This window comes from Antedon mediterranea, chromosome 7 (genome assembly GCF_964355755.1).
Source record: "Antedon mediterranea chromosome 7, ecAntMedi1.1, whole genome shotgun sequence".
Classification (NCBI taxonomy): Eukaryota; Metazoa; Echinodermata; class Crinoidea; order Comatulida; family Antedonidae; genus Antedon; species Antedon mediterranea.
In genome coordinates, this window is record NC_092676.1 from 5211656 (window position 1) to 5238800 (window position 27145).

Below are 27145 nucleotides of genomic sequence, written 5' to 3' on the forward strand. Positions count from 1 at the left end.
TACAGTGTACATGGAAAACAACCACGGAATACAAGGTGATCAATGACGGAAGGACTGTACCCTCAAATTAGTTAATGCTCCAGATTCTCGGATTTATCTACAAATCTACATAAATGTGTAAAGTATAAGGTATATTCCGTAATATAGCACGTGTGTGCCTCACATGTGACTGTAGTGTATCATGGAAGGTTACGTTATGGATTACGAGTCAGATAATGTGACAGGCCTACACATGCGATGATGTGTCACTGATTTTGGCATAATTAATACAGGACGATCGGCTGGTAAATAATAAAATACTAAATAATAGTTCATCAAATCAAACTGATCTGGAACGACCTTTATTTATATATATATATATTAATATATAATTCTAACAAACAAGATAAAATAGTGGTAGTACTATAAGTTGTATCTCAACATTCATTAGCCTATATAATGAAATGTCTCCAATTACTGTTCTGTTTTGCACTAAGATAAAATCCAGGCCTCTTCATAGTGACACAGAACCTATATTCATTCCCTATTGATAATTACGGCACAGGTATTCACACAGCCTGTTTCCACTAGGCGAATCTAGAATTACTCTCCGCATAAAAACGCTTCGATAATAACGCAAATAAACATTGTTTTGTTCTGATTGCTTGCGCAGTTTTTTCACGTCACAAACAGTGGATGAAAATATTATTACGCATGCGCACTAGTCAACTCTCTCGAGAATTCGCCCAATGGAAAAGAGGCTTTTCCCGCGCGTATACTCCGTTATTGATGATCCATCGAATCGTCTGCACGAGCGTTTTCATTACCATCATCCTCTGCTTGAATTGTATTATCAGACGAATCTAGTCGTGTATAGAATGATCCATGACGCAATTCTAAATATTTCAATACGCTTAAGAGTAAGAACAAAATTGTAGTTAGTAACGTAGTAAGAATAACCAGCAATATCACGTGGTATCTTTTCATCACTTCACACATTTTGGCCTTTAAAGTACAAGTACTGTAGTCTATTTTTAATTGGGTGATGGAAAATTGACTAATTTATTATATAAATCATATGTCATTATCTTCAACTCTTCCTCTGATGCTTCTTGCCTGTTCATTTAGTTTTCGCGTTTGAGTAAACTTTCAAAACTACGGATAACCAAATACGTAGGAGGCCCACTTACCTACCCGCGCCTACACTAAGCTTTAGTGAGCAAATTGGAACTTCTTCCTTAAGCTTGGTTCCCACTAGAACGCAACGCAAGGACGTAAACCGCAACCTATGCGAATTGACCAATCAAAGCGATGGATTATTTGAACTGTCGTTTGTGATTGATCAATTCGGTTACGTTACGGTTTACGTCCTTACTTTGCGTCCAAATGGGAACCAAGCTTTATGCCTATGTTACTTGCTAATTAATTCTACTTACCAAACTAAGCAAACGCTTATTAGCAATATTCCAGTCATGGTGATAAACACAGTTGCAGGGTACGTCTCAACAGTCACCTTGTACAGACTACCAAGGGTTATGGGGCCTAGAAATAATCCTAAACCTTCCAATGCGCCGACAAATGCAAACAACGTACCTGCGTGCAAAAATGACCATCGTTAATTGGCGAAAAGTCGTTACAATGACAAAACCATAGTTACCATACGTATACACTATTCTAATATCTAATAAGGCATATATGTTTGTGTACGATGGCGACAACTTGTTGGTTCAATTATGCTAAATGTTTCCAAATAAATTCTAGAAATAGTGCTATATTTGGAAATATTATGCATAACTTGACTATTCAGAATTATGCCAGATTATGCTAGATTAAACCAGGGAAGAGTTAAATTACAAATTGTAATTTAACTCTTCCCTGATTAAACAATGATAGTTAGCATTATGTTTGATGTTAAATGGGTCAACATTATGCTAGATAGGATATGCCAGATTTGTCCACTTATACTAAAGCTTGGTTCCAACTTGAATTGGATGCAACAGAACGACTTTGGCCAACGCAAGTGAGTTGACCAATCACAAGCGAGTGATCTATCACGTTGTGGTTTCAACAGATTACTTGCGTTCCTATCTATACAAACGTTAAAATACACGAAGTATTATCTATACAAACGTAAAAATACACTAAGTCTTATCTATACAAACGTTAAAATACACCAAGTCATATCTATACAAACGTTAAAATACCCCAAGTCCTATCTATACAAACGTTAAAATACACCAAGTCATATCTATACAAACGTTAAAATACTCCAAATCATATCTATACAAACGTTAAAATACACCAAGTCTTATCTATACAAACGTTAAAATACACCAAGTCCTATCTATACAAACGTTAAAATACACCAAGTCTTATCTATACAAACGTTAAAATACACCAAGTCATATCTATACAAACGTTAAAATACATCAAGTCCTATCTATACAAACGTTAAAATACACCAAGTCATATCTATACAAACTTTAAAATACTCCAAGTCATATATCTATACAAACGTTAAAATACACCAAGTCCTATCTATACAAACGTTAAAATACACCAAGTCATATCTATACAAACGTAAAAATACACCAAGTCATATCTATACAAACGTTAAAATACACCAAGTCATATCTATAGAAACGTTAAAATACTCCAAGTCATATCTATACAAACGTTAAAATACTCCAAGTCCTATCTATACAAACGTTAAAATACTCCAAGTCCTATCTATAGAAACGTTAAAATACTCCAAGTCTTATCTATACAAACGTTAAAATACCTTGTTCTTTGTCATCAACCGTCTTAGAAAGTAAGGCCATTAAAACAGCAAACGGAATATTTCGAAGAGCTCCGATTCCAGCCACTACGAATTAAATAAGAGAAAGGCTAGAAAGACATTGATACGCAATTGCATGGAATAATGTAGTATCTAGTGTATAGGCTTACGATATCCTTTTAGAATAACTGCCCTCTTCCTTACCAATAAACATCTCTTCAGTCGTGGTGGCAATTCCGACTCCAATCATTAACAGGATACCTGACAACAGGCCTACGATTATCATTCCATAGTCTCCTAGGCACTGTTTTAAGATATAACCACCACAAAGCAGACCTAATGAAGATAACAGTTGTTAATCAGAGTTTTATTCAAATTCAAATTCAAATAAACATTTATTTCTTTCATTCATATTTGAGTAAAAAACATTATAATTTCTGATATTTTATAAATAAATATTTTTTTTTTTTTTAGAGATATAATACAGTAAATCATAATGTATAAAAAGATGATTCAGTTATATACAAAATGAAAGAGGCAAAAAAAACCAAGAAAGTATCGATCAATTGGAAAAAAAAAATCCAATTGAAACTTGTATGTTGGGAAGCCATGTAAGAAGATTATATACTTATATATATAAATGTAAACATATAACTACACAAACACATATAGATCAACAGACACACACACACACACACACCAACATTGCGTGAATGTCTCGATCGCTATGTAGTTTTTTGTCATCCGGGTTAGCTGTCACTTTCATGGAACGAAAGTAATTTGACCAATCACAAGCGGTTTGTTGATTGTTCAAAATATTTATGTTAATAGTGCGCGGTACGTACTTCCGTAACGAGAGCACCAAGCTGCATCGTGATACGGCAACTACACGTAAAATTAACTAGACTATCTTTCTATCATCCAAGTATATCTCGACTCATAGTAAATGAATACAATTGCACATAATGGTCCGTTCTGGCTTAGTTATTTAGCCTGCTAAATTGGTTGCCTAGCCACCAAAGTAAGCGAGAATTGGCCCATGAAACCAACATTTCCGGGTACAATAACTAAGTCTGAACGGCCCCCACAATGGCCTTGAAAAGACCAGCACACAGTTCTTACCAATTCCTGCAAATATCGGCTGTGACGCAGAGTAGTAGCCAATCAAAACGGAGTTCCAGCAAAACGGTTTTGAAAGCACCTTCAAGTACACGACAGGCATGAAGTACATGACGGTAGTAAACACAAGAAAATGACAAAGAAACAGCAAAATAATCTTAATTCGTCTCTGAGATTTGGTGGAAGTAAACAATATTCTTACAGAAGAAAAGAACTTGGTAAGACCAAAGCAAATAGATTGTTTTGTTGTGACCGTTTCTGGTATAATAAATATTATGTATGGAACAACTATCATAAAGAGGCCAGCTGCAAGACAATATGGCGGAATAAATCCTGTAGCATCGACCCAGTATCCGACCCCAACTTGTGCAAGGCCAGAGCCACACATTACTAACGTCTGTAGTATTATAAATTTCATAGTGCGTTGGCGCTTTTTGGCAGTGTCAGCCACAATGGCTAAAGACACGGAAAAGAACAACTGGTATCCACCAAAACAGTTCCAGACAAAGTTTCCGATCACCAGATATGTCAAAGGCAAGGACAAATATGCCACAGTTATAACAGTCAGACATTGGGAAATTATTCCAAAATTTGATATTAATAGAGGTATTTTCCGTCCGATGGTATCACTAATAGTGGCGAATATTGTTGTTGAAATTAGCATAGGGAACGCGCCACATGCTCCGTATGCTAGGCTCCATGCTGTAACCTCTTGTTGTACTTGGTCCTGTAGTGAACTATCATTGGCATCATCTGAATCGTTCAAACAATTCGATTTGCTTGTCTCCGATGTCAGGTTGTATTTCTGACGTACTCGATGGTTAACATACTGTATTGTGATAGGCGCAGTTAGCCCAACACCGATCATTACAAGAAGCATAGCTGGTTCGATAAAGACACGACGTGGTCGATTGGCACCAGGTCTTCTGACAATTGGCGGTTCTTTTTCTGTCGTATCCATAATTGAAATTCCTGCAAGAAACAAACTGACAATACTAATAGTGTTTTAGCGTAAGCGCTAGGCCAGGTCATAGCATGAAATCAGCACCGGGCTGAGACTCTCCTCGACCATGTCCATATGCTGGTGGTAGGTCTTCTTTATAAAGGACAGAAACAGACTGGATTTCGAATGTGCCTCAAAGAACCCATCTTTCGGAAGAGTAGGGGTTGGTTATCCTACTGAACCACCTACATCTCCTGTCGTTGAGTACAGACGAAGACGAATGAGCGCCGTTTAGATTGGCAGCTCGAAATGAATAACCATTTGGGCCGCAAGAAGTCCAGATCTGTACGTCAGCCGAGCCCAGTAGGCTGTAAGACACGGGTTATTCCCACATTTATATATAAAGGAATTATAATAATATTCACAATAACGTAACACACTTACTATGCAACATACCGTATGTAATGTGTACGCACGTGCTTAATACGTTAGCTAATTATTCTAAACTTTCACAAAAGGTCTTTCTCATTTTGTTACTCCCCATCTCGTTCGAGAAAGTATCATATATTAGTACGTGTACTCACCTTAAATGAATATGTTACTTTATACGCCGACACCATCTGTTCTAACCAATATAGAGCGGCTAAATGATGGAATGCATCGAACTTTGTCGGCCTACCTGTAAGAAAATATAGCCTCCATGACACTTGAGTATGCCCACCTATAAAGTAAACATAAAATAACATGCGATGTAACTTAACGATACCTGCACATGTGTTTTATTGCATATAGGCTACAGTAATAAAGATTTGCGCTCATGTTCATAAATCCCGATCAGGTACGAGAATGTCTCTACACATTCTCAATTTGACTTCCGACGATCAACCCCAACTCCCACCCCCACCTCAATCTTATTTGAGTAGTAGTTTACAGTAATGCATGATGGGCAAGGAAAAACAATGCTACAAAACGGCCAGATGTTTTATATATAAATCCTAGACCCACATGTTGAAAACGGATGTTGTGATCGTCGAGCTGTAAGGCGATGCAAACGCATATAAGTGCGATGTATTAAATCGCCAACTGGCTTAGCTTTATTATACTATTGAACTGGGTCCATCGTATAAATTCATACCATTCTAAAGCTCTGTCTACACTATCAAACTTTATGTGACAACAAAATGTGATGTGCCCATATATGGACATGATGTCATATCACTAGTTACATTTGGACATATATCACTACCACCATCATGGAGTAAAGAATGCTACTGTTATGCGCGATTTGAACGATTTGCGAAATTTGAAATTGCGCAAAAAAATCCTTGCGCAATTTGAAATTGCGCAAAGAATTCTTGCGCAATTTAAAATTGCGCAAGGATTTTTTTGCGCAATTTCAAATTGCGCAATCAACTTGCGCAATTCCAAATTGCGCAAGAAAATCTTTGCGCAATTTTAAATTGCGCTGCACAATTTGTAAATTGCGCAAGATAGTTCTTGCGCAATATGACACCTTTGCGCAATTTGAAAACGAACTGTAAATTTTCAAATTGCGCAACAAAATTCTACCAGACAATCGGTATTAATAATTTATTGGAAACTAAATAACTCAAAATAAAACATAATAAATGCGAAGGTGTGTGTAATAAATACATAACATTTATTATACAATTAAATAATATTATCACTGTAACTTGAAATAAATCAAAATAAATGTAAAAACTAGATTTAATTCGTCACTATGACGAATTATAGGTTATATGCATTGATTTTAATAAAGATAATTGATTTTTAAAAGATATTTTGATTCATTGATTTTCTCAGATTCTTTAATTATTTATAATATATGATAGGACCTTGCTAACGCGAATACAATAGCCGGTATCACAATCCGATCAAAGATCCCTCTGCGTATAATGTCATAAACCACATTTGCTGTTACATAATAATAAAGACATAAGTTATTTTTTATCTAGATTTCATTATAAATCATGTGTATAATATATACACTAAGAAATAAATTTGAACAAACAATACGGATAATAAAAAAAAAATCTTATTTCGTTTCCCAAGGTGAGACTCGATCTCGGTACCTTGAGTGCCATAGACACGAGCACACACCACCGAGCCATACACAACTGTCTAAAAATTGTAGAAAAATTCCTCCGTGTATTTACTATGCAGTAACCACTTTGGTGCAGATAGATTATTACATACCGCAATGAATTATAATTTTTTACTATGATGACATCTCTAAAAATGTACAAAAATGATGCACAGTCAAACTATATACTTTTAACTTTAATATATGAACTTTTGGAGGAAGAAAGTTAATGTTAAGTTTGTTATTTTGGCCTAAGAAAATGTCATAATTTGTTTGATTGTCGAAATGAATTTTTTTAAATTTAATATGCAATTAATTATGGCTTAATCAACTTTTGTTCCCTTAGTTTAATAATAAATCATACATAAGATACATACACTTCAAGAAAATGAAATAAAAAATATGTGTTCCCGAGCATTCTGACGATCTATATTAATTTTAAAATTTAGCATATTTTCACCATTTTGTTAACTTACACGTGCGTAGCCTGTCACTTTTGACGTGCTCGTATAAGGCAATTACGCGTTGAAAAGTGAATAAAATATGATGATATTATTAAAGAAAGGTTGTACAACCGAAATCGGACAAAAAGAGTGCGCATTAACGTATAACGCGCAGTGCGCGTGCAAAAATCTGCGCACTCATGGCAATTTTTAAACGCTTAAAATTGCCTGAAACGTACTCTAATTTCATCGAAAATAAATTTTGACAATTTTGAACATTTTAAGCGCGCGTACGCAAGCGTTATATGCGCTACGCACGTAATTGTATTGCCATATGATGAAATATGACCTGAAATTTATGAGTACCAAATTTTGTTTAATTGTGATTCATGCTTGTGAAGATATGATTACAAACGTGATTTCGTAAAATCGCGCGTAGACCGCGTAATTTTTGATTACGCATCGTGAAAATATAACCACATCGATTCCTGGCCATAAGGAATATACTCTGAAAAATTGACTTAGATAGATGAAACTGATATCAAGATAATTCACGGACAAAATAGTGCTAAGGAAAGAATAAATAAATAAACTAGATTTAATTCGTCACTATGACGAATTATAGGTTATATGCATTGATTTTAATAAAGATAATTGATTTTTAAAAGATATTTTGATTCATTGATTTTCTCAGATTCTATAATTATTTATAATATATGATAGGACCTTGCTAACGCGAATACAATAGCCGGTATCACAATCCGATCAAAGATCCCTCTGCGTATAATGTCATAAACCACATTTGCTGTTACATAATAATAAAGACATAAGTTATTTTTTATCTAGATTTCATTATAAATCATGTGTATAATATATACACTAAGAAATAAATTTGAACAAACAATACGGATAATAAAAAAAAAAATCTTATTTCGTTTCCCAAGGTGAGACTCGATCTCGGTACCTTGAGTGCCATAGACACGAGCACACACCACCGAGCCATACACAACTGTCTAAAAATTGTAGAAAAATTCCTCCGTGTATTTACTATGCAGTAACCACTTTGGTGCAGATAGATTATTAAATACCGCAATGAATTATAATTTTTTACTATGATGACATCTCTAAAAATGTACAAAAATGATGCACTGTCAAACTATATACTTTTAACTTTAATATATGAACTTTTGGAGGAAGAAAGTTAATGTTAAGTTTGTTATTTTGGCCTAAGAAAATGTCATAATTTGTTTGATTGTCGAAATGAATTTTTTTTAATTTAATATGCAATCAATTATGGCTTAATCAACTTTTGTTCCCTTAGTTTAATAATAAATCATACATAAGATACATACACTTCAAGAAAATGAAATAAAAAATATGTGTTCCCGAGCATTTTGACGATCTATATTAATTTTAAAATTTAGCATATTTTCACCATTTTGTTAACTTACACGTGCGTAGCCTGTCACTTTTGACGTGCTCGTATAAGGCAATTACGCGTTGAAAAGTGAATAAAATATGATGATATTATTAAAGAAAGGTTGTACAACCGAAATCGGACAAAAAGAGTGCGCATTAACGTATAACGCGCAGTGCGCGTGCAAAAATCTGCGCACTCATGGCAATTTTTTAAACGCTTAAAATTGCCTGAAACGTACTCTAATTTCATCGAAAATAAATTTTGACAATTTTGAACATTTTAAGCGCGCGTACGCAAGCGTTATATGCGCTACGCACGTAATTGTATTGCCATATGATGAAATATGACCTGAAATTTATGAGTACCAAATTTTGTTTAATTGTGATTCATGCTTGTGAAGATATGATTACAAACGTGATTTCGTAAAATCGCGCGTAGACCGCGTAATTTTTGATTACGCATCGTGAAAATATAACCACATCGATTCCTGGCCATAAGGAATATACTCTGAAAAATTGACTTAGATAGATGAAACTGATATCAAGATAATTCACGGACAAAATAGTGCTAAGGAAAGAATAAATAAATAAATAAATAAATAAATAAAGATTTTGACAGAATCAAGAGGTTATATGCATATCATGCATATAACCTAATAAAGATTTTGACAGAATCAAGAGGTTATATGCATGATAATGCATATAACCTAATTAAGTTTTTAATATTAGTTTAAGCTAGGCCATGTAACCTAGTCAGTATCAGTAGTCCAGACCCTAGCTAGGCTAGAGTAGTATAGCCGGCCGCCCGCGCCGCGCCCGCCTGGTGGAACACCACCGCTTCGTTTTCCTTCGTCGGTTCTTCGACGGTATGCTAACTTATAACAATATTTGCACTACTAAAATAAGGAAATGCGATATTTATCTTTAATTTTGAATCATTCTTAGAAATTACTATAAAAATATGGGTGTGCATGATTTCACAATCTGTCGAAAAACCTTGCGCAATTTGCAGATTACTTGCGCAATTTAATACGTTGCTTGCGCAATTTGAAACACATGTTTCAATTCAAATTGCGCAAGGATTTTTTTTGCGCAATTTCAAATTGCGCAAATCGTTCAAATCGCGCATAACACTACTACCATACTTGGGCGTGACATCACACTTTTTTTGTCAAACTAGTTTGATTGTGTAGACATATCTTTAGAATAAACTACTGGATTTATTTCCTTGATAAACTCTGATAATTTTAAAATTCTGGTCTAGTCAATGATTTTATATAGCCTTCGGCTTATAAGATCTTGCTGGGTCTAGTAGGATCACAGAGTTCGTGTACCACAAGTTGCAAGATATTAAGATTAAATATTCATTGTCAAGATATAGGCTACAGCTATGCACTTCTAAATACCTTAGCCTATAAATAGCATGTATTTGCAATTCCAGAGAAATATTATATATAAATTGACCAACTGCGTAAGTTCTACTAAATTCTACTCCCCCTCCCCCTCCCCCTCAAGTAAGCACAGTCTCAGCCTAGTTAAAACTTAAAACAACACAGTTTGTACAGTATATACAGTACAATAGGCCTACTAACCTCGGTTTCACTAGAACTAGGTCATGTTATTCATCTGTTTTGGACTCATATCACAGTAAGACCAGGCCAGCTCTACGTGTAACATTTTCCAACTTGACGCAGTCAACGGTTCTGTACTAGGCCTAGCTTCAAGGTCTTCTGAATATGATTCGTACTTTAACAATGCCTTTTTAATATTAGGATCACCAGACTGGTTTGGAGTGGAGGAAGTAAAATTTTGTCCGAGAATTAAGCAATAATGAGTCATGGTTCATTTAATTAGAAACAATCATTCGAAAACGATTGTCGCTCCGCGTTGTTAATTACGGGGCGCCGTCCGACACACTACATAATTATTCTGTCATACAAAACATATTATGATGTGTATATATTATAGACAATGTAAAAGACAAACAAAATGGTTTGTAAAAGATAATGGTTTGTAAAAGATAAATCATTGTTTGTCTTTTCAAACGATATAGTTTGTTTTTATAGACAAGCTATTTTTACAATCAATGATTTGTCTTTTACAAACCATTTTGTTTGTCTTTTACAAACCATAGGACCATAGTTTTTCGGACAGAGTGTGTCGGACGGCGCCCCGTGGTTCATTCTAAATTCTGATTCATGATGAATGCTAAACACGGAAAATAAGGTGAAGATCAGAAGATCATCTTTGAATAGACCGGGATTTTTTTTTTAGTTTCAATAGGCCAAAAAAGTTATTCACTTTATTCATTGAACAATATTTCGCTTATTAAAAGACAACATATGCTTAAACATCAATCAGTTAGACAACAAGGATTTAGTGATTTTTTTTTTCTAATCCCCAGGTCAATGTAATGTTGTGTGACATTAAATACGGCGGCAAATAGATCTAGGTGATGAGTTAGATATAAAGCGGCAATACAGTGGGTGACAGAGCCAACTCATTGGTCAGAAAATTTAGATGGACCAGAGATTCCGAAATAAAAGATTGAATGAATATTAAGAATACAAAAATAATGCTTAAAAAATACTAAACAAACACATTAACAAAACAATAAACAAGAAATATTTCTTACCAAAAACGCCGCTCGAATTTTTGACTGTTTATGATTGTCTTCATTAAATGATGTTTTTTTTTATGATATTCTATTTAATAATTTAGGAAATAATGATTTATTATAGCAGAATGACAATCCAAAAAACCCAAACTGACATGGTTGAAAATGATTCAACAACAATTAAATGAGTTAGGTTAAGAATATCAACTACACCGACATCTAAACTTTGGCAAAGTGACAGAGCAACTCAAAACAAATAATTAAGGGCGCTATGTAGAGAAAGACGAGCGTCGGAGGGAGGGGGTGGGGGTTCGGATGTTATGTCAAGACAACCTAATAGAAGTACATAATGACTAATTTCCAACAGGATTGGAATATTATCACCTATAAAAGAAAGGACAGCTCGTAAGAACTATAAAGAAGATATCTAATTGAAAAGAATAATATTTACAATTTAAAGCACACAAATCTAGGAATTTTTGCTAACAAAACTCTTATTTTATCTTAAGCATGAAAACAATTCATTAAATATATCAAATCAATAATAATATGTTGATTTAATACAGTTGTAGCACAAGAGAAATAATAATAATGTAGGCCTAAGTGCATTGTTATCAATTATGCATATGCCACAGTGGCTTAGATAATGATCGTAATATATTTCACTAAAAAATTAAACAAGCTTCAACTTAGATTTGATTGGCTGAACTGTTGTGAGTCGTTGATTTTGATTGGCTGACTTGGCAATGTCGTTCCACTTGCGTATTTTGAACTTCCTGCACAACGACCGTTGCTGCATCAAATCCATTATGATATATGCATAATTCATAACAATACTTAGAAATACACATGGTGTGATTATTAGTATTGTTTCAACTATATTTATTATATTGAATTCAACTTGTTTTCCTTTTCTGTTAATATTTGTTATTGAAGGTTTGAGTTTTGCCAAGCCAACCAGTTTTGGGCTTTTTTCGGATTTATTTTCTTTTTCACACAGGAACCGTTGTTTTAAAGTAAAAAGTATAAAATAAGTTTTAAATAACGAAAAACGTTCAGTAAAAAATACAGTTGTTATAATCTGTTTATTGCTCCAATAATTTTCGTATTCCACCTTTGCACAGAAAAATCATTATGTCCACTGTACTTTTATTGGCCATAAAACTTTATAAAAAATAACCAAACCCTTTACAAAAAACAATTGACAGCAATTCATAGAAATTATATTACATTTAGATTGCCAGATATAATAATTATTCCTAAGTATGTAATATTTTTTTTAACGTAAAAAGATTTATGAAGAGTAAAAGTGGAGGAAAGATGACAGAAACCAATTATAGGATTTTGCATTTGTGAGGAGCCTTTTCAGTTAGTTACCAACATATATATTATTGTTATTTGTCATGTTGTGTTGTTGTACAGTACGTTACTTGGGTCGTGACATTCACGTTCCCAAAGGAGACGTTTGTCTATAATAAAAAGACAAACTGTGGTTTGTAAATGACAAAACTATGGTCTGTCTTTTTATTGAAAGACAAACCAAATTGTTTGTTTTTTTTTACAAATCATGGTTTGTCTTTCAATAAAAAGACAAACCATAGTCCGGTTTGTCTTTTCATCGAAAGACGAATGCAATTATAAATATATTTTATTTATATATTACGAGCCAGCCCTGTTAGCTAAATTGTGGGTACGAGTTGTAAAAGAAAAATGGCCCATAAAAGACAAACCATAGATTTTTTTTTTACCCTTGGCTTTTTATTATAAACAATTGAAAAGACAATTGATAAATGGTTTGTAAACGACAAATCATTCTCTTTTACAAATCAAAGTTTGTCTTTTTATTAATGACAATTGAAAAGACATCAAATGGTTTGTAATTGTTTGTCTTTTACAAGCCATATAGGTTGTCTTTTACAAACCACAGTTACGGTCTTATTATTATAGACGAACAATTGTTTGTCTTTCTTTGAACAAAAAAATGGTTGGTAAAAGACAAACTATAGGCCTATGGTTTGTCTTTTACAAACCATTGTTTTTAGGACAGAATAGGTTGTGTGTGTCGGACGGGACCCCGTAGTTCATACTAAATTCTGGTTCATGATGAATGCTAAACATGGAAAATAAGGTGAAGATCAGAAGATCATCTTTGAAGAATAGACCGTTATTTTTTTAGTTTCAATAGGCCTATAAATTAATCACTTTCACAAAAAAAAAACCACAAAATATTTCGCATATAAAAAGACAAAATAGCCTTAAACATCAACCAGTTAGACAACAAGGCTTCAGTGATTTATTTATTTTTTCTAATCCCCGGGCCGCGATTTTTTTTCGTACATAAGTTGAGGACCCCTCATGAAACGTCACCAATTAAACATGAATAATTCATCAGTTGTTCTATGTGCACCCAAGCGTATAGCAACAAGTGATTACAACTGCGATATGATTCTAGGCCTAAGATTAAATTTCTAGATCAATTCACGTGATTGCCTCCGCGCACTCTTCTTCATGTGTCGAGGCTAATCGACAGCTAGGCAAGACACATTCGGGGACACATTGGACATAGCCCAAATAAAGCTTAGACCCAAGAGAATAAAGAATGTGTATAATTTGTGTACTGTAATTTTGTAATTCTGCTATTTTATTATTATTATTTAATTAAACAATATGTATACTAAAAGGAACTTTAAAAATGCGCGCATATGAACACATGAGATGGAAAGATTAGACCCACGAGAATAAAAAATGTACATACTACATTTTTGTGCAATGTAATTGTTTAATTTTGCTGACTTACTCGGACTGTGTCATACCTAACACACACACGTCACACACACAGAGACTACTAGAATAGACATGGGCTAATAGTATTAATAGAAACTATAATTTTAACACGTAATTCTTTAGCAATAAATTCCATTAAAAACACCATCAACTAAAGACTGATTATTTCGACAAAATCCACACAAAACGAAAGAAAGGAAAGCTCGTAAGAACTTTAAAGAAAATATGTAGGGCCTAGGCCTAATTGAAAAGAATAATCTATTTACGTAAGGGCAAAATTCGCCCTTACTTCTTGAATATTTACTCGATGGTATATAAAGTTGGTTCGTACTTTCGGTACTGATTTTAACCACCTTTTAACCACCCTGTTTACTAATCAAATTGAGTTAGATAATTAGTTATTGACAATTAAAACGAATTTAGGTTCAAAGATTTGCCCCAAATAGGGGTGTTTTCCGAATGTATAATATACACTGTCTAATAATAATAATAATAATAATAAGATGTCCATCTTGAAAAATACCCGCACACAATAATACGAGGATGTTTCGCATTTTCCTATCTCCTCCTACGATAATTGTTTTCAATAGCTGAAAACCGGTTGAACAGCTTGAGTACAGAATCATAATGTTGAAATGTGTTACTGTATCAAGTGGTATATTATTTATAGGCCTATAAAACATAAACAAAATATTTCGTTAATGAGTAGATAAAGAATATATTTAAAAATTGTTCTTCTTTGTACCCATCCTCTTTCCCATCCCTCAACCCTAATGTTACACACAAAACACACATTGAGTTTGTTGAAATGAGTCCAAATAAAAAATGTGAACTCATTTTGTGACAAGTTTCTCTTTCGGAAGTAATTCCCAGGGTGCTAATTTTAGTTGACTACATAAACATCGTGTCTATTTATTGGTTTTTGTAAACGCCAATAACTATTATAGTCCTGCGGTATACGTACATTTGAAAAAAAACCTCCTTTTTACGCTGAAATTACTGTGTATTCGAGAACCACCTGTGTGCACGATCATCTAATATTTACAATTTAAAGTACACAAATCTAGGAATTTTTGCTAACAAAAGCTCAATTTTATCTTAAGCATGAAAACAATTCATTAAATATATCAAATCAATAATAATATGTTGATTTAATACAGTTGTGACACAGGAGAAATAATAATAATGTAGGCCTATTATATTTATAGGATTTTGCATTTGTGAAGGGTAAATGATAAACCATTTCAGAGGGTATTTTCTTGTTATTTGTGATTTCCCATTAGCAACGCAACGACGTATTGACGCAAAGTATTGCGTATCACAAGTTGGAACCGATGACGCAACATTTCACGCAGGCAGGAAAAACACAATAATATAGGAAGGGCATTTGCTTACGTTGCGTAGTTTGCGTTACGTTGTGTCGCTAGTGGGAACCAAGCTTAACGTGGTACAGTACGTTACTTTGGTGGTAGGAAGCATAGGATTCACGTTCCTAATGAGAGACGCAACCAGAGAAGGACGGAAGAGCAATGTAAGAAATTCAACCAATCACAAACGATGAAATAACATTCGAACTGTCGCTTGCCATTGGTCAATTCGCTTGCGTTGCTAAGATCTTGCGTTGCGCTCACGTTCTTTTGTTGCGTCATAGATGGATCGTCACTATACTTCACACAGCTTTCAACGTTGGACGAGGGTGTCTTTATTCAATATAGAGTAAAAGTATGTTAAGGAAAAGACAAAAAAAAAAACCCCTGAAATGAATCAATTTATGCAAACCGTAGTGGCACAGTAATATGCAATAACATGTATACAGTAGTAATATGCAATAACATGTGACAGTAATATGCAATAACACGTATACAGTAATATGCAATAACACGTATACAGTAATATGCAATAACATGTATACAGTAATATGCAATACATTACTTTAAAAGGGTATGGGGTGTACACGTTAAATTTTGTTTTTAAATTTAAAAAATTTCTTCTTTGGTTAATAATGAAATTAATTAGTATGATCTTAGTTTTTAGTAATAGCACAAATCATGGATGGATTTGGTTGTATGTATCACATGACGTCATGACGTCGTCAGTTGAACTGTAAAGTTCAGTTTAGTATTCCCTTTCAACAATCCTAGTTGATAGTCTATGTGTTTGATAAATCTTGTGCTTATTACATGAATATCAATTATATTAAGTATTCTTACGAAGAATTCTTAATTGTATTAATGCATCATCTAAATATTTAATATCTAAAAGCAATATCTACAGGTAAATGAAGATAGTAACAAAGTATATTGTTCATATGCTGAGCGGACTCGCAGAAGTAAAGTTTACGAGTGAATTAAGAAGTTAAGATGTTCATCTTAAGAGGAATCATACTACTGTTTTCTATTGCTGCTATATTGATTGCATTGTTATTTTCTCGCTGTTTTAGTATCAGCTTCACTGACGTTAATGTTACCGATCATGTCACCGATTCCGTTATCGATCCTGTTAGCTTTCCGGTTACTGATACCAGTCCTGCTATCGATCATGTTGCCTTTCCAGTTAACCAGACGAATCCTGTCAGCGATCATGTCACCGATACTGTAACCCATCCTGTCACCTTTCCGGTTGCCGAGACGAACCCAGTTGCTGATCATGATGTTACCGATTCTGTTGATCGTGTTATCAATCCTGTTACCGATCATGATGTTACCGATTCTCTTGATCGTGTTACCAATCATGTTACCGATCATGACGTTACCGATGCTGTTGATCGTATAATCAATCCTGTTACCGATTCTGTTGATCGTGTTACCGATCATGATGTTACCGATTCTGTTGATCGTGTTACCAATCATGTTACCGATCATGATGTTACCGATGCTGTTGATCGTATTATCAATCCTGTTACCGATCATGATGTTACCGATTCTGTTGATCGTGTTACCGATCATGATGTTACCGATTCTGTTGATCGTGTTACCAATCCTGTCACCGATCATGATGTTACTGATTCTGTTGACCGTGTTACCAATCCTGTTACCGATCATGATGTTACCGATTCTGTTGATCGTGTTACCAATCCGGTTACCAAGACCAATCCTGTCACCCTTCCCGGTATGATTTCTTTACCTAATTTGTTAGCCGATTAATTTTAATTGTTATAAATTGGGCTGGCACACAACTAGATATATTTATTTTACTTGGACTGTCACAGCTAAGTAGACACGTCTGACTAGAGGTACATATTGCAATAGGCCTGTGTCACAACCAAAGATTGAATAGCGCTATAGTATCTTGGTCACAGAGGTAGTCTGAACTGACACGTCTAACTAGATTGCAATTGGGCTGTCACAGTTTAGATAGACATGTCTGAGTGTAGATTGCATTTATTAGTGCTGTCACAGCTAGGTAGACGTGTCTGACTGTAGATTGCATTTATTAGTGCTGTCACATCTAGGTAGACATGTCTGACTGTAGATTGCTTTTATTAGTGCTGTCACAGCTAGGTAGACATATCTGACTGTAGATTGCATTTATTAGTGCTGTAAAAGCTAGGTAGACATGTCTGACTGTAGATTGCATTTATTATAGCTAGGTAGGGTCTACTTGGGCTGTCACTGACATGTCTGACTAGATATTGAATCATTTGTAGTTTGAAAACAAAGGTTTCCCCTCTGTCCCCGTTTTGCACAATGTCAGCCCTATGTGATTATTCTTTACAAGAGATATATATATTATATATGGTGATTATATCTCTGTCTTTACAGCTGAAGCAGAATGTCCAACCGGCTGCAAATGTGTTGCGCCTAGGTGGTCTACTGACGGTCACAGAGTGCGATGTCGTCCTCCATGGAGTATTAATAACATCTCAACTATCAACGAGTATAATGATCATGTTCCAATAACAGAATTGTAAGTATGGGTTATTGTGAGGCGAACATTCATTGTTGTAGGGCTAAGTCTATTTATAAATTTTAAAACTATATTTAAAAATATATAAAAGATTATAAATATATAATTAGTGGCACCGATTAATAAAAATATCAAAAATAATTTCATTTCCTGGTTTCTATACCCCAACACCAATCACTACATCACTGTACCTATAAGCGTAGAACATAACGAAATAAGTACATTGCCAACCCATGTGTTTGATAGTTTGACAGCACTGACAAAACTGTAGGCCTAAATATTAATTTCAATGTTTAACTTTCTTCTAAATAAATAATAAATTATTCATTCTTTAAGGATTTTTAGGATGAATCGGTTAAAGATATTAATAGTTGAATTGGTCATTTAAGAGCCTTTAAAATTACTATATCATCATAAACATTAAGATGTTAGGGAATATTCAGCATTCTCACATAAAAATTATTCAAAATGTATAGGCAAAAAAAAATAAAAATATAGAAATATTTTAAAATTTGCTATAGAAAATGTTTTCATGAACAATAATAGTTTATTTTACTGTAGTCTAATTAAAGTATACTCATCAGCATTTACATATCAAACATCTTGAATATTGTAATTACACTGTACATTGTTTTTACTTTGAAGGGATTTGTACGGAAACCAAATAAGTACATTGCCAGCCAATGTATTTGATAGATTGACAGTATTGACATGGCTGTAAGTATTTTGCTAATAATACTTTTTTAAATTTTTTTAAACAAGAAATAGTACATTAATTTATAATAATGTATGATATGCATTTAATCATCTCTTAATGAATAATAATATAATTCATAACAATGAATATTATGCATTGTATCATTTTGTAATGTGATCAATACATACAGTATTAATATTAAAACGACTTAGTGTTAATATTTAATTTAAATATTATCAATTCATTTTTTTAAAAGATTTTACATCTCATGGTATTTATTTTTTTTGTTTAAAGATGTATTGTCCCTTGAAACACAAAAAAATGAATGAAAAAAAAATATTTTAAATTTAAATTGGCCATATCAAAGTAATATTAAAGTTATTCACTTTAAGTCGAAAATTCCAGCCAAAAACAACAATTTTACGTAATTAACAGGTAAATTAATTAGATTACATTTCATCTGGGAAATCGTCGCAAGCGAAAGTAAACAAAGATTTCAAACCATGAGTATGCATTATGCATGATGCTAATTAGGATTGTTTACAACTTGTCACGGTTGAGAAGGTGTTTTCACACAGATCGCGAGGAAGTTTTATGATTATGCATACAGAGTAGCCAAATAAGTGCGTTGCATTATGAGATATGTTTTGATTGAAAACTTTGACTGGAAGTCAAAGTTATTTTTTGAACAAAAAAACATCTGTATTTCGGTTAAATTCTTTTTTTTTTTCGACTAATTTTTGGTGAAAGTTAATAACTATTATGATATTTCCAAATGACCAACTTTTTTTCAAAATGAAAAAAAAAATTTTTTTGGAATTAGTCAAAGGGACAATACATCTTTAATTTGTTTTAACAATAAATAATGAATATTTAAATGCATTGTATCATTTCATAATATAATCAATATATAACAGTATGTATTTCAAAAACCACTTTTAAAAAGCTTAAAATTAATTTAAAAAGAAAAACAATATTAATAGGAACAATATGTATGTTAATAATTAAATGTGTAAAGAGAGAAAGAGAGTACAAAATAACAATGTGAAGAGAAATGTATGGAAATAAAAGTGGGACAAAACTTAGGTAAAAGACACAAAAAAAACACTTAGCATTAGTGAAATACTTAACCATACTCAATCAATTATTTGTTTAAAATTTTAAAATATTATTAATTGTTAATTGGTCATTAAATAAAGAGATTTATTGTTATTATTATGTTATTAAATGCATTAAGATGATAAATAATAATTAGAAATCAATCCTCATTTAAAAAAAAAAATAATGAAATGAAATTCATAACAATGAATATTATGCATTGTAATCAATACATTCAGTTTTTTCAATCATTTAAAAGACATTCATTGTAATATTGTTTTTATTTAAAGAGATTAATTATCATATTACTAAAACATTTAGGAAAGGAAATTTACATGAAAGTATTAGTATTATGCTATTATCACTTGATAGTGTGATACTATAACATACACACTGTATGATATGCACTAGAGAAAACAAATATTGCTTTAGAGTAATAATAAAATAAATATTGGTTATCTTATAACAGGGATTTACAGAAAATGTTTATGTTTGCCTAAATAAAGTATACTCATCAGCATTTACTATGTAGATAATGTCCCTATCATTGACTGAAAGACTATATATTTCAAAATGTATTGAAAAATTAAAAGTCTAGATATCAAACAGCTTGTAATTGTTACTGTACATTGTTTTTACTTTAAAGGAGTTTGAGCGGAAACCAAATAAGTACATTGCCAGCCAATGTATTTGATAAATTGACAGCATTGACATACCTGTAAGTATTTTGCTAATGATACTTTCTTCTTTTAATTTGTTTTAAAAAGAAATAATACATTAATTTATAATAATGTATGATATGCATTTAATCATCTCTTAATTAATAATAATATAATTCATAACAATGAATATTATGCATTGTATCATTTTGTAATGTGATCAATACATACAGTATAGATTTATAACCACTTAGTGTTAATATTTAATTTAAATATTATCAATTCATTTTTTTTTAAAGATATTAACAACTCATGGTATATTACATTTTGTTTGTTTATTTTGTTTTAACAATAAATAATGAATATTTAAATGCATTGCATCACTTCATAATATAATCAATATATACAGTATGTATTTAAAAAAACACTTAAAGCTTAAAATGAATTGAAAAAGAAAAACAATATTAATAAGAACAATATGTATGTTAATAATTAAATGTGTAAAGAGAGAAAGAGAGTACAAAATAACAATGTGAAGAGAAAAGTATATGGAAAAAAAAGTGGGACAAAACCCAGGTAAGACAAAAAAAAAACACTTAGCATAGTGAAATATTTAACCATACTCAAAACATTATTTGTTTTTAATTTTAAAATATTATTAATTGTTAATTGGTCATTAAATAAAGAGATTTAATCATTATGTTATTAAATGCATTAAGATGATAAATAATAATTAGAAATCAATAATACCTGTAAGTATTTTCCTCATTTCTAAAAGAAATAATGAAATGAAATTCATAACAATGAATATTATGCATTGTAATCAATACATTCAGTTTTTTTAATCATTTAAAAGACATTCATTGTAATATTGTTTTTATTTAAAGAGATTAATTATCATATTACTAAAACATTTAGGAAAGGAAATTGACATGAAAGTATTAGTATTATGCTATTATCACTTGATAGTGTGATACTATAACATACACACTGTATGATATGCACTAGAGAAAACAAATATTGCTTTAGTAATAATAAAATAAATATTGGTTATCTTATAATAGGGATTTACAGAAAATGTTTATGTTTGCCTAATTAAAGAATACTCATCAGCATTTACTATGTAGATAATGTCCCTATCATGGACTGAAAGACTATAACAAATAATTCAAAATGTATAAGAAAAATAAAAATTGAAATACCAAACAGCTTGAATATTGTAATTGTTACTGTACATTGTTTTTACTTTGAAGGGGTTTGAGCGGTAACCAAATAAGTACATTGCCAGCCAATGTATTTGATAGATTGACAGCATTGACACACCTGTAAGTATTTTGACTCATATTAATTCCTTCGTTTAATTTGTTTTTAAATAAATAATAAAATAATTTATAATACTAAATATTATGCAGTAACATTATTTAACCATTATTAATAAATTATTCATTTTTTAAAGATTATCAATAATTGTTCATTGATCATTTTTTAAAGAGATTTAATTAAATACATAAAAATGGGAAATACATAAAGATGATAATAAATATTTAGAATTTACTATAGAATTTGTGATAATAAATAACACATTATTATTTTAACAGTTACTTTTTGCCTAATTAAAGAATACTCATCAGCATTTAGTATGTAGATAATGTCCCTATCATGGACTGAAAGACTATACAAAATAATTCAAAATGTATAAGAAAAATAAAAGTTGACACATCAAACAGCTTGAATATTGTAATTGTTACTGTACATTGTTTTTACTTTGAAGGGATTTGGGCTGGAACAAAATAAGAACATTGCCAGCCAATCTATTTGATAGATTGACAGCATTGACAACACTGTAAGTATTTTGCTAATGATACTTTCTTTGTTTAATTTGATTTAAAAAGAAATAATACATTAATTTATAATAATGTATGATATGTATTTAATCATCTCTTAATTAATAATAATATAATTCATAACAATGAATATTATGCATTGTATCATTTTGTAATGTTGATCAATACATACAGTATATATTTATAACCACTTAGTGTTAATATTTAATTTAAATATTATCAATAAATTTTTTTTAAGATATTACATCTCATGGTATTTAATTGTTTTGTTTAATTTGCTGTAACAATAAATAATGAATATTTAAATGCATTGCATCACTTCATAATATAATCAATATATACAGTATGTATTTAAAAAAACACTTAAAGCTTAAAATTAATTTAAAAAGAAAAACAATATTAATAAGAACAATATGTATGTTAATAATTAAATGTGTAAAGAGAGAAAGAGAGTACAAAATAACAATGTGAAGAGAAAAGTATATGAAAATAAAAGTGGGACAAAACTCAAGACAAAAAAACACTTAGCATAGTGAAATATTTACCAATCTCAATAAATTATTTGTTTTAAATTTTAAAATATTATTAATTAGTCATTAAATAAAGAGATTTAATCATTATGTTATTAAATGCATTAAGATGATAAATAATAATTAGTAATCAATAATACCTGTAAGTATTTTCCTCATTTCTAAAAGAAATTAAATGAAATGAAATTCATAACAATGATAATTATGCATTGTAATCAATACATTCAGTTTTTTCAATCATTTAAAAGACATTCATTGTAATATTGTTTTTATTTAAAGAGATTAATTATCATATTACTAAAACATTTAGGAAAGGAAATTGACATGAAAGTATTAGTATTATGCTATTATCACTTGATAGTGTGATACTATAACATACACACTGTATGATATGCACTAGAGAAAATAAATATTGCTTTAGTAATAATAAAATAAATATTGGTTATCTTATAACAGGGATTTACAGAAAATGTTTATGTTTGCCTAATTAAAGAATACTCATCAGCATTTACTATGTAGATAATGTTCCTATCATTGACTGAAAGACTATAACAAATAATTAAAAATGTATATGAAAAATAAAAGTTGACATATCAAACACTTTGAATATTGTAATTGTTACTGTACATTGTTTTCACTTTTAAGGTATTTGAGCTGGAACCAAATAAGTACATTGCCAGCCAATGTATTTGATAAATTGACAGCATTGACACACCTGTAAGTATTTTGCTAATAATACTTTCTTTGTTTAATTTGATTTAAAAAGAAATAATACATTAATTTATAATAATGTATGATATGTATTTAATCATCTCTTAATTAATAATAATATAATTCATAACAATGAATATTATGCATTGTATCATTGTGTAATGTGATCAATACATACAGTACATATTTATAACCACTTAGTGTCAATATTTAATTTAAATATTATCAATTCAATTTTTTTAAGATATTACATTTTATGGTATTTAATTTTTTTTTAAATTTGCTTTAACAATAAATAATGAATATTTAAATGCATTGTATCACTTCATAATATAATCAATATATACAGTATGTATTTATAAAAACACTTAAAACTTAAATTAATTTAAAAAGAAAAACAATATTAATAAGAACAATATGTATTTTAACAATTAAATGTGTAAAGAGAGAAAGAGAGTACAAAATAACAATGTGAAGAGAAAAGTATATGGCAACAAAAGTGGGACAAAACCCAGGTAAGACAAAAAATAAACACTTAGCATTAGTGAAATATTTAACCACACTCAATAAATTATTTGTTTTAAATTTTAACATTTTATTAATTGTTAATTGGTCATTAAATAAAGAGATTTAATCATTATGTTATAAAATGCATTAAGATGATAAATAATAATTAGATATCAATAATACCTGTAAGTATTTTCCTCATTTCTAAAAGAAATAATGAAATGAAAATCATAACAATGAATATTATGCATTGTAATCAATACATTCAGTTTTTTAAACCATTTAAAAGACATTCATTGTAATATTGTCTTTATTTAAGAGATTAATTATCATATTATTAAAAACATTTAGGAAAGGAAATTTACATGAAAGTATTAGTATTATGCTATTATCACTAGATAGTGTGATACTATAACATACACACTGTATGATATGCACTAGAGAAACCAAATATTGCTTTATTAATAATAAAATAAATATTGGTTATCTTATAACAGGGATTTACAGAAAATGTTTATGTTTGCCTAATTAAAGAATACTCATCAGCATTTACTATGTAGATAATGTTCCTATCATTGACTGAAAGACTATAACAAATAATTAAAAATGTATAAGAAAAATAAAAGTTGACACATCAAACAGCTTGAATATTGTAATTGTTACTGTACATTGTTTTTACTTTGAAGGGATTTGCAAATTAACCAAATAAGTACATTGCCAGCCAATGTATTTGATAAATTGACAGCATTGACAAAACTGTAAGTATTTTGCTAATAATACTTTCTTTGTTTAATTTGATTTAAAAAGAAATAATACATAATGTATGATATGTATTTAATCATCTCTTAATTAATAATAATATAATTTATAACAATGAATATTATGCATTGTATCATTTTGTAATGTGATCAATACATACAGTATATATTTATAACCACTTACTGTTAATATTTAATTTAAATATTATCAATTCATTTTTTTTAAAGATATTACAACTCATGGTATTTATTTTTTTTGTTTAATTTGTTTCAACAATAAATAATACTTAAATGCATTATATCACTTCATAATATAATCAATATAGGCATATACAGTATGTATTTATAAAACCACTTAAAACTTAAAATTCATTCAAAAAGAAAAACAATATTAATAGGAACAATATGTATGTTAATAATTAAATGTGTAAAGAGAGAAAGAGAGTACAAAATAACAATGTGAAGAGAAAAGTATATGGCAATAAAAGTGGGACAAAACCCAGGTAAGACAAAAAATAAACACTTAGCATTAGTGAAATATTTAACCATACTCAAAACATTATTTGTTTTAAATTTTAAAATATTATTAATTGTTAATTGGTCATTAAATAAAGAGATTTAATCATTATGTTATTAAATGCATTAAGATGATAAATAATAATTAGTAATCAATAATACCTGTAAGTATTTTCCTCATTTCTAAAAGAAATTAAATGAAATGAAATTCATAACAATGAATATTATGCATTGTAATCAATACATTCAGTTTTTTTACTCATTTAAAAGACATTCATTGTAATATTGTTTTTATTTAAAGAGATTAATTATCATATTACTAAAACATTTAGGAAAGGAAATTGACATGAAAGTATTAGTATTATGCTATTATCACTTGATAGTGTGATACTATAACATACACACTGTATGATATGCACTAGAGAAAACAAATATTGCTTTAGTAATAATAAAATAAATATTGGTTATCTTATAATAGGGATTTACAGAAAATGTTTATGTTTGCCTAATTAAAGAATACTCATCAGCATTTACTATGTAGATAATGTCCCTATCATTGACTGAAAGACTATAACAAATAATTCAAAATGTATATGAAAAATAAAAGTTGACATATCAAACACTTTGAATATTGTAATTGTTACTGTACATTGTCTTCACTTTTAAGGTATTTGTACAGGAACCAAATAAGTACATTGCCAGCCAATGTATTTGATAAATTGACAGCATTGACATACCTGTAAGTATTTTGCTAATGATACTTTCTTTGTTTAATTTGATTTAAAAAGAAATAATACATTAATTTATAATAATGTATGATATGTATTTAATCATCTCTTAATGAATAATAATATAATTCATAACAATGAATATTATGCATTGTATCATTTTGTAATGTGATCAATACATACAGTACATATTTATAACCACTTAGTGTCAATATTTAATTTAAATATTATCAATTCAATTTTTTAAAGATATTACATTTCATGGTATTTATTTGTTTTTTTAATTTCCTTTAAAAATAAATAATGAATATTTAAATGCATTGCATCACTTCATAATATAATCAATATATACAGTATGTATTTAAAAAAACACTTAAAGCTTAACATTTAAAAAGAAAAACAATATTAATAAGAACAATATGTATGTTAACAATTAAATATGTAAAGAGAGAAAGAGAGTACAAAATAACAATGTGAAGAGAAATGTATATGGAAATAAAAGTGGGACAAAACTTGGGTGAGACAAAAAAAAACACTTAGCATAGTGAAATATTTAACCATACTCAAAACATTATTTGCTTTAAATTTTAAAATATTATTAATTGTTAATTGGTCATTAAATAAAGAGATTTAATCATTATGTTATTAAATGCATTAAGATGATAAATAATAATTAGAAATCAATAATACCTGTAAGTATTTTCCTCATTTCTAAAAGAAATTAAATGAAATGAAATTCATAACAATGAATATTATGCATTGTAATCAATACATTCAGTTTTTTCAATCATTTAAAAGACATTCATTGTAATATTGTTTTTATTTAAAGAGATTAATTATCATATTACTAAAACATTTAGGAAAGAAAATTTACATGAAAGTATTAGTATTATGCTATTATCAGTTGATAGTGTGATACTATAACATACACACTGTATGATATGCACTAGAGAAAACAAATATTGCTTTAGTAATAATAAAATAAATATTGGTTATCTTATAAC

The 27145-nt window shown here is 30.3% G+C and overlaps 1 protein-coding gene across 3 annotated transcripts; it reads right to left on the bottom strand.

Annotated features, from left to right (window-relative positions):
• Positions 1 to 312: 312 nt before the first annotated feature.
• Positions 313 to 10621, bottom strand: LOC140055061 (lysosomal proton-coupled steroid conjugate and bile acid symporter SLC46A3-like). 3 transcript variants are annotated; one of them, XM_072100240.1, is made up of 7 exons: positions 10379 to 10611; positions 5405 to 5499; positions 3881 to 4849; positions 2963 to 3094; positions 2762 to 2845; positions 1416 to 1572; positions 313 to 892 (listed from the first exon to the last, which is right to left on the bottom strand). In XM_072100240.1, exons 3-7 carry the CDS (start codon positions 4836 to 4838, stop codon positions 763 to 765), a joined length of 1461 nt encoding a protein of 486 aa, XP_071956341.1. In that variant the 5' UTR covers positions 4839 to 4849; positions 5405 to 5499; positions 10379 to 10611; the 3' UTR covers positions 313 to 762. The 3 variants fall into 3 exon arrangements, with proteins under 3 accessions (XP_071956341.1, XP_071956340.1, XP_071956342.1); XM_072100239.1 differs by having other exon boundaries at positions 5405 to 5541; XM_072100241.1 differs by lacking the exon at positions 313 to 892 and adding an exon at positions 942 to 1226 and having other exon boundaries at positions 1390 to 1572; positions 5405 to 5541; positions 10379 to 10621.
• Between the last annotated feature and the right edge of the window lie 16524 nt (positions 10622 to 27145).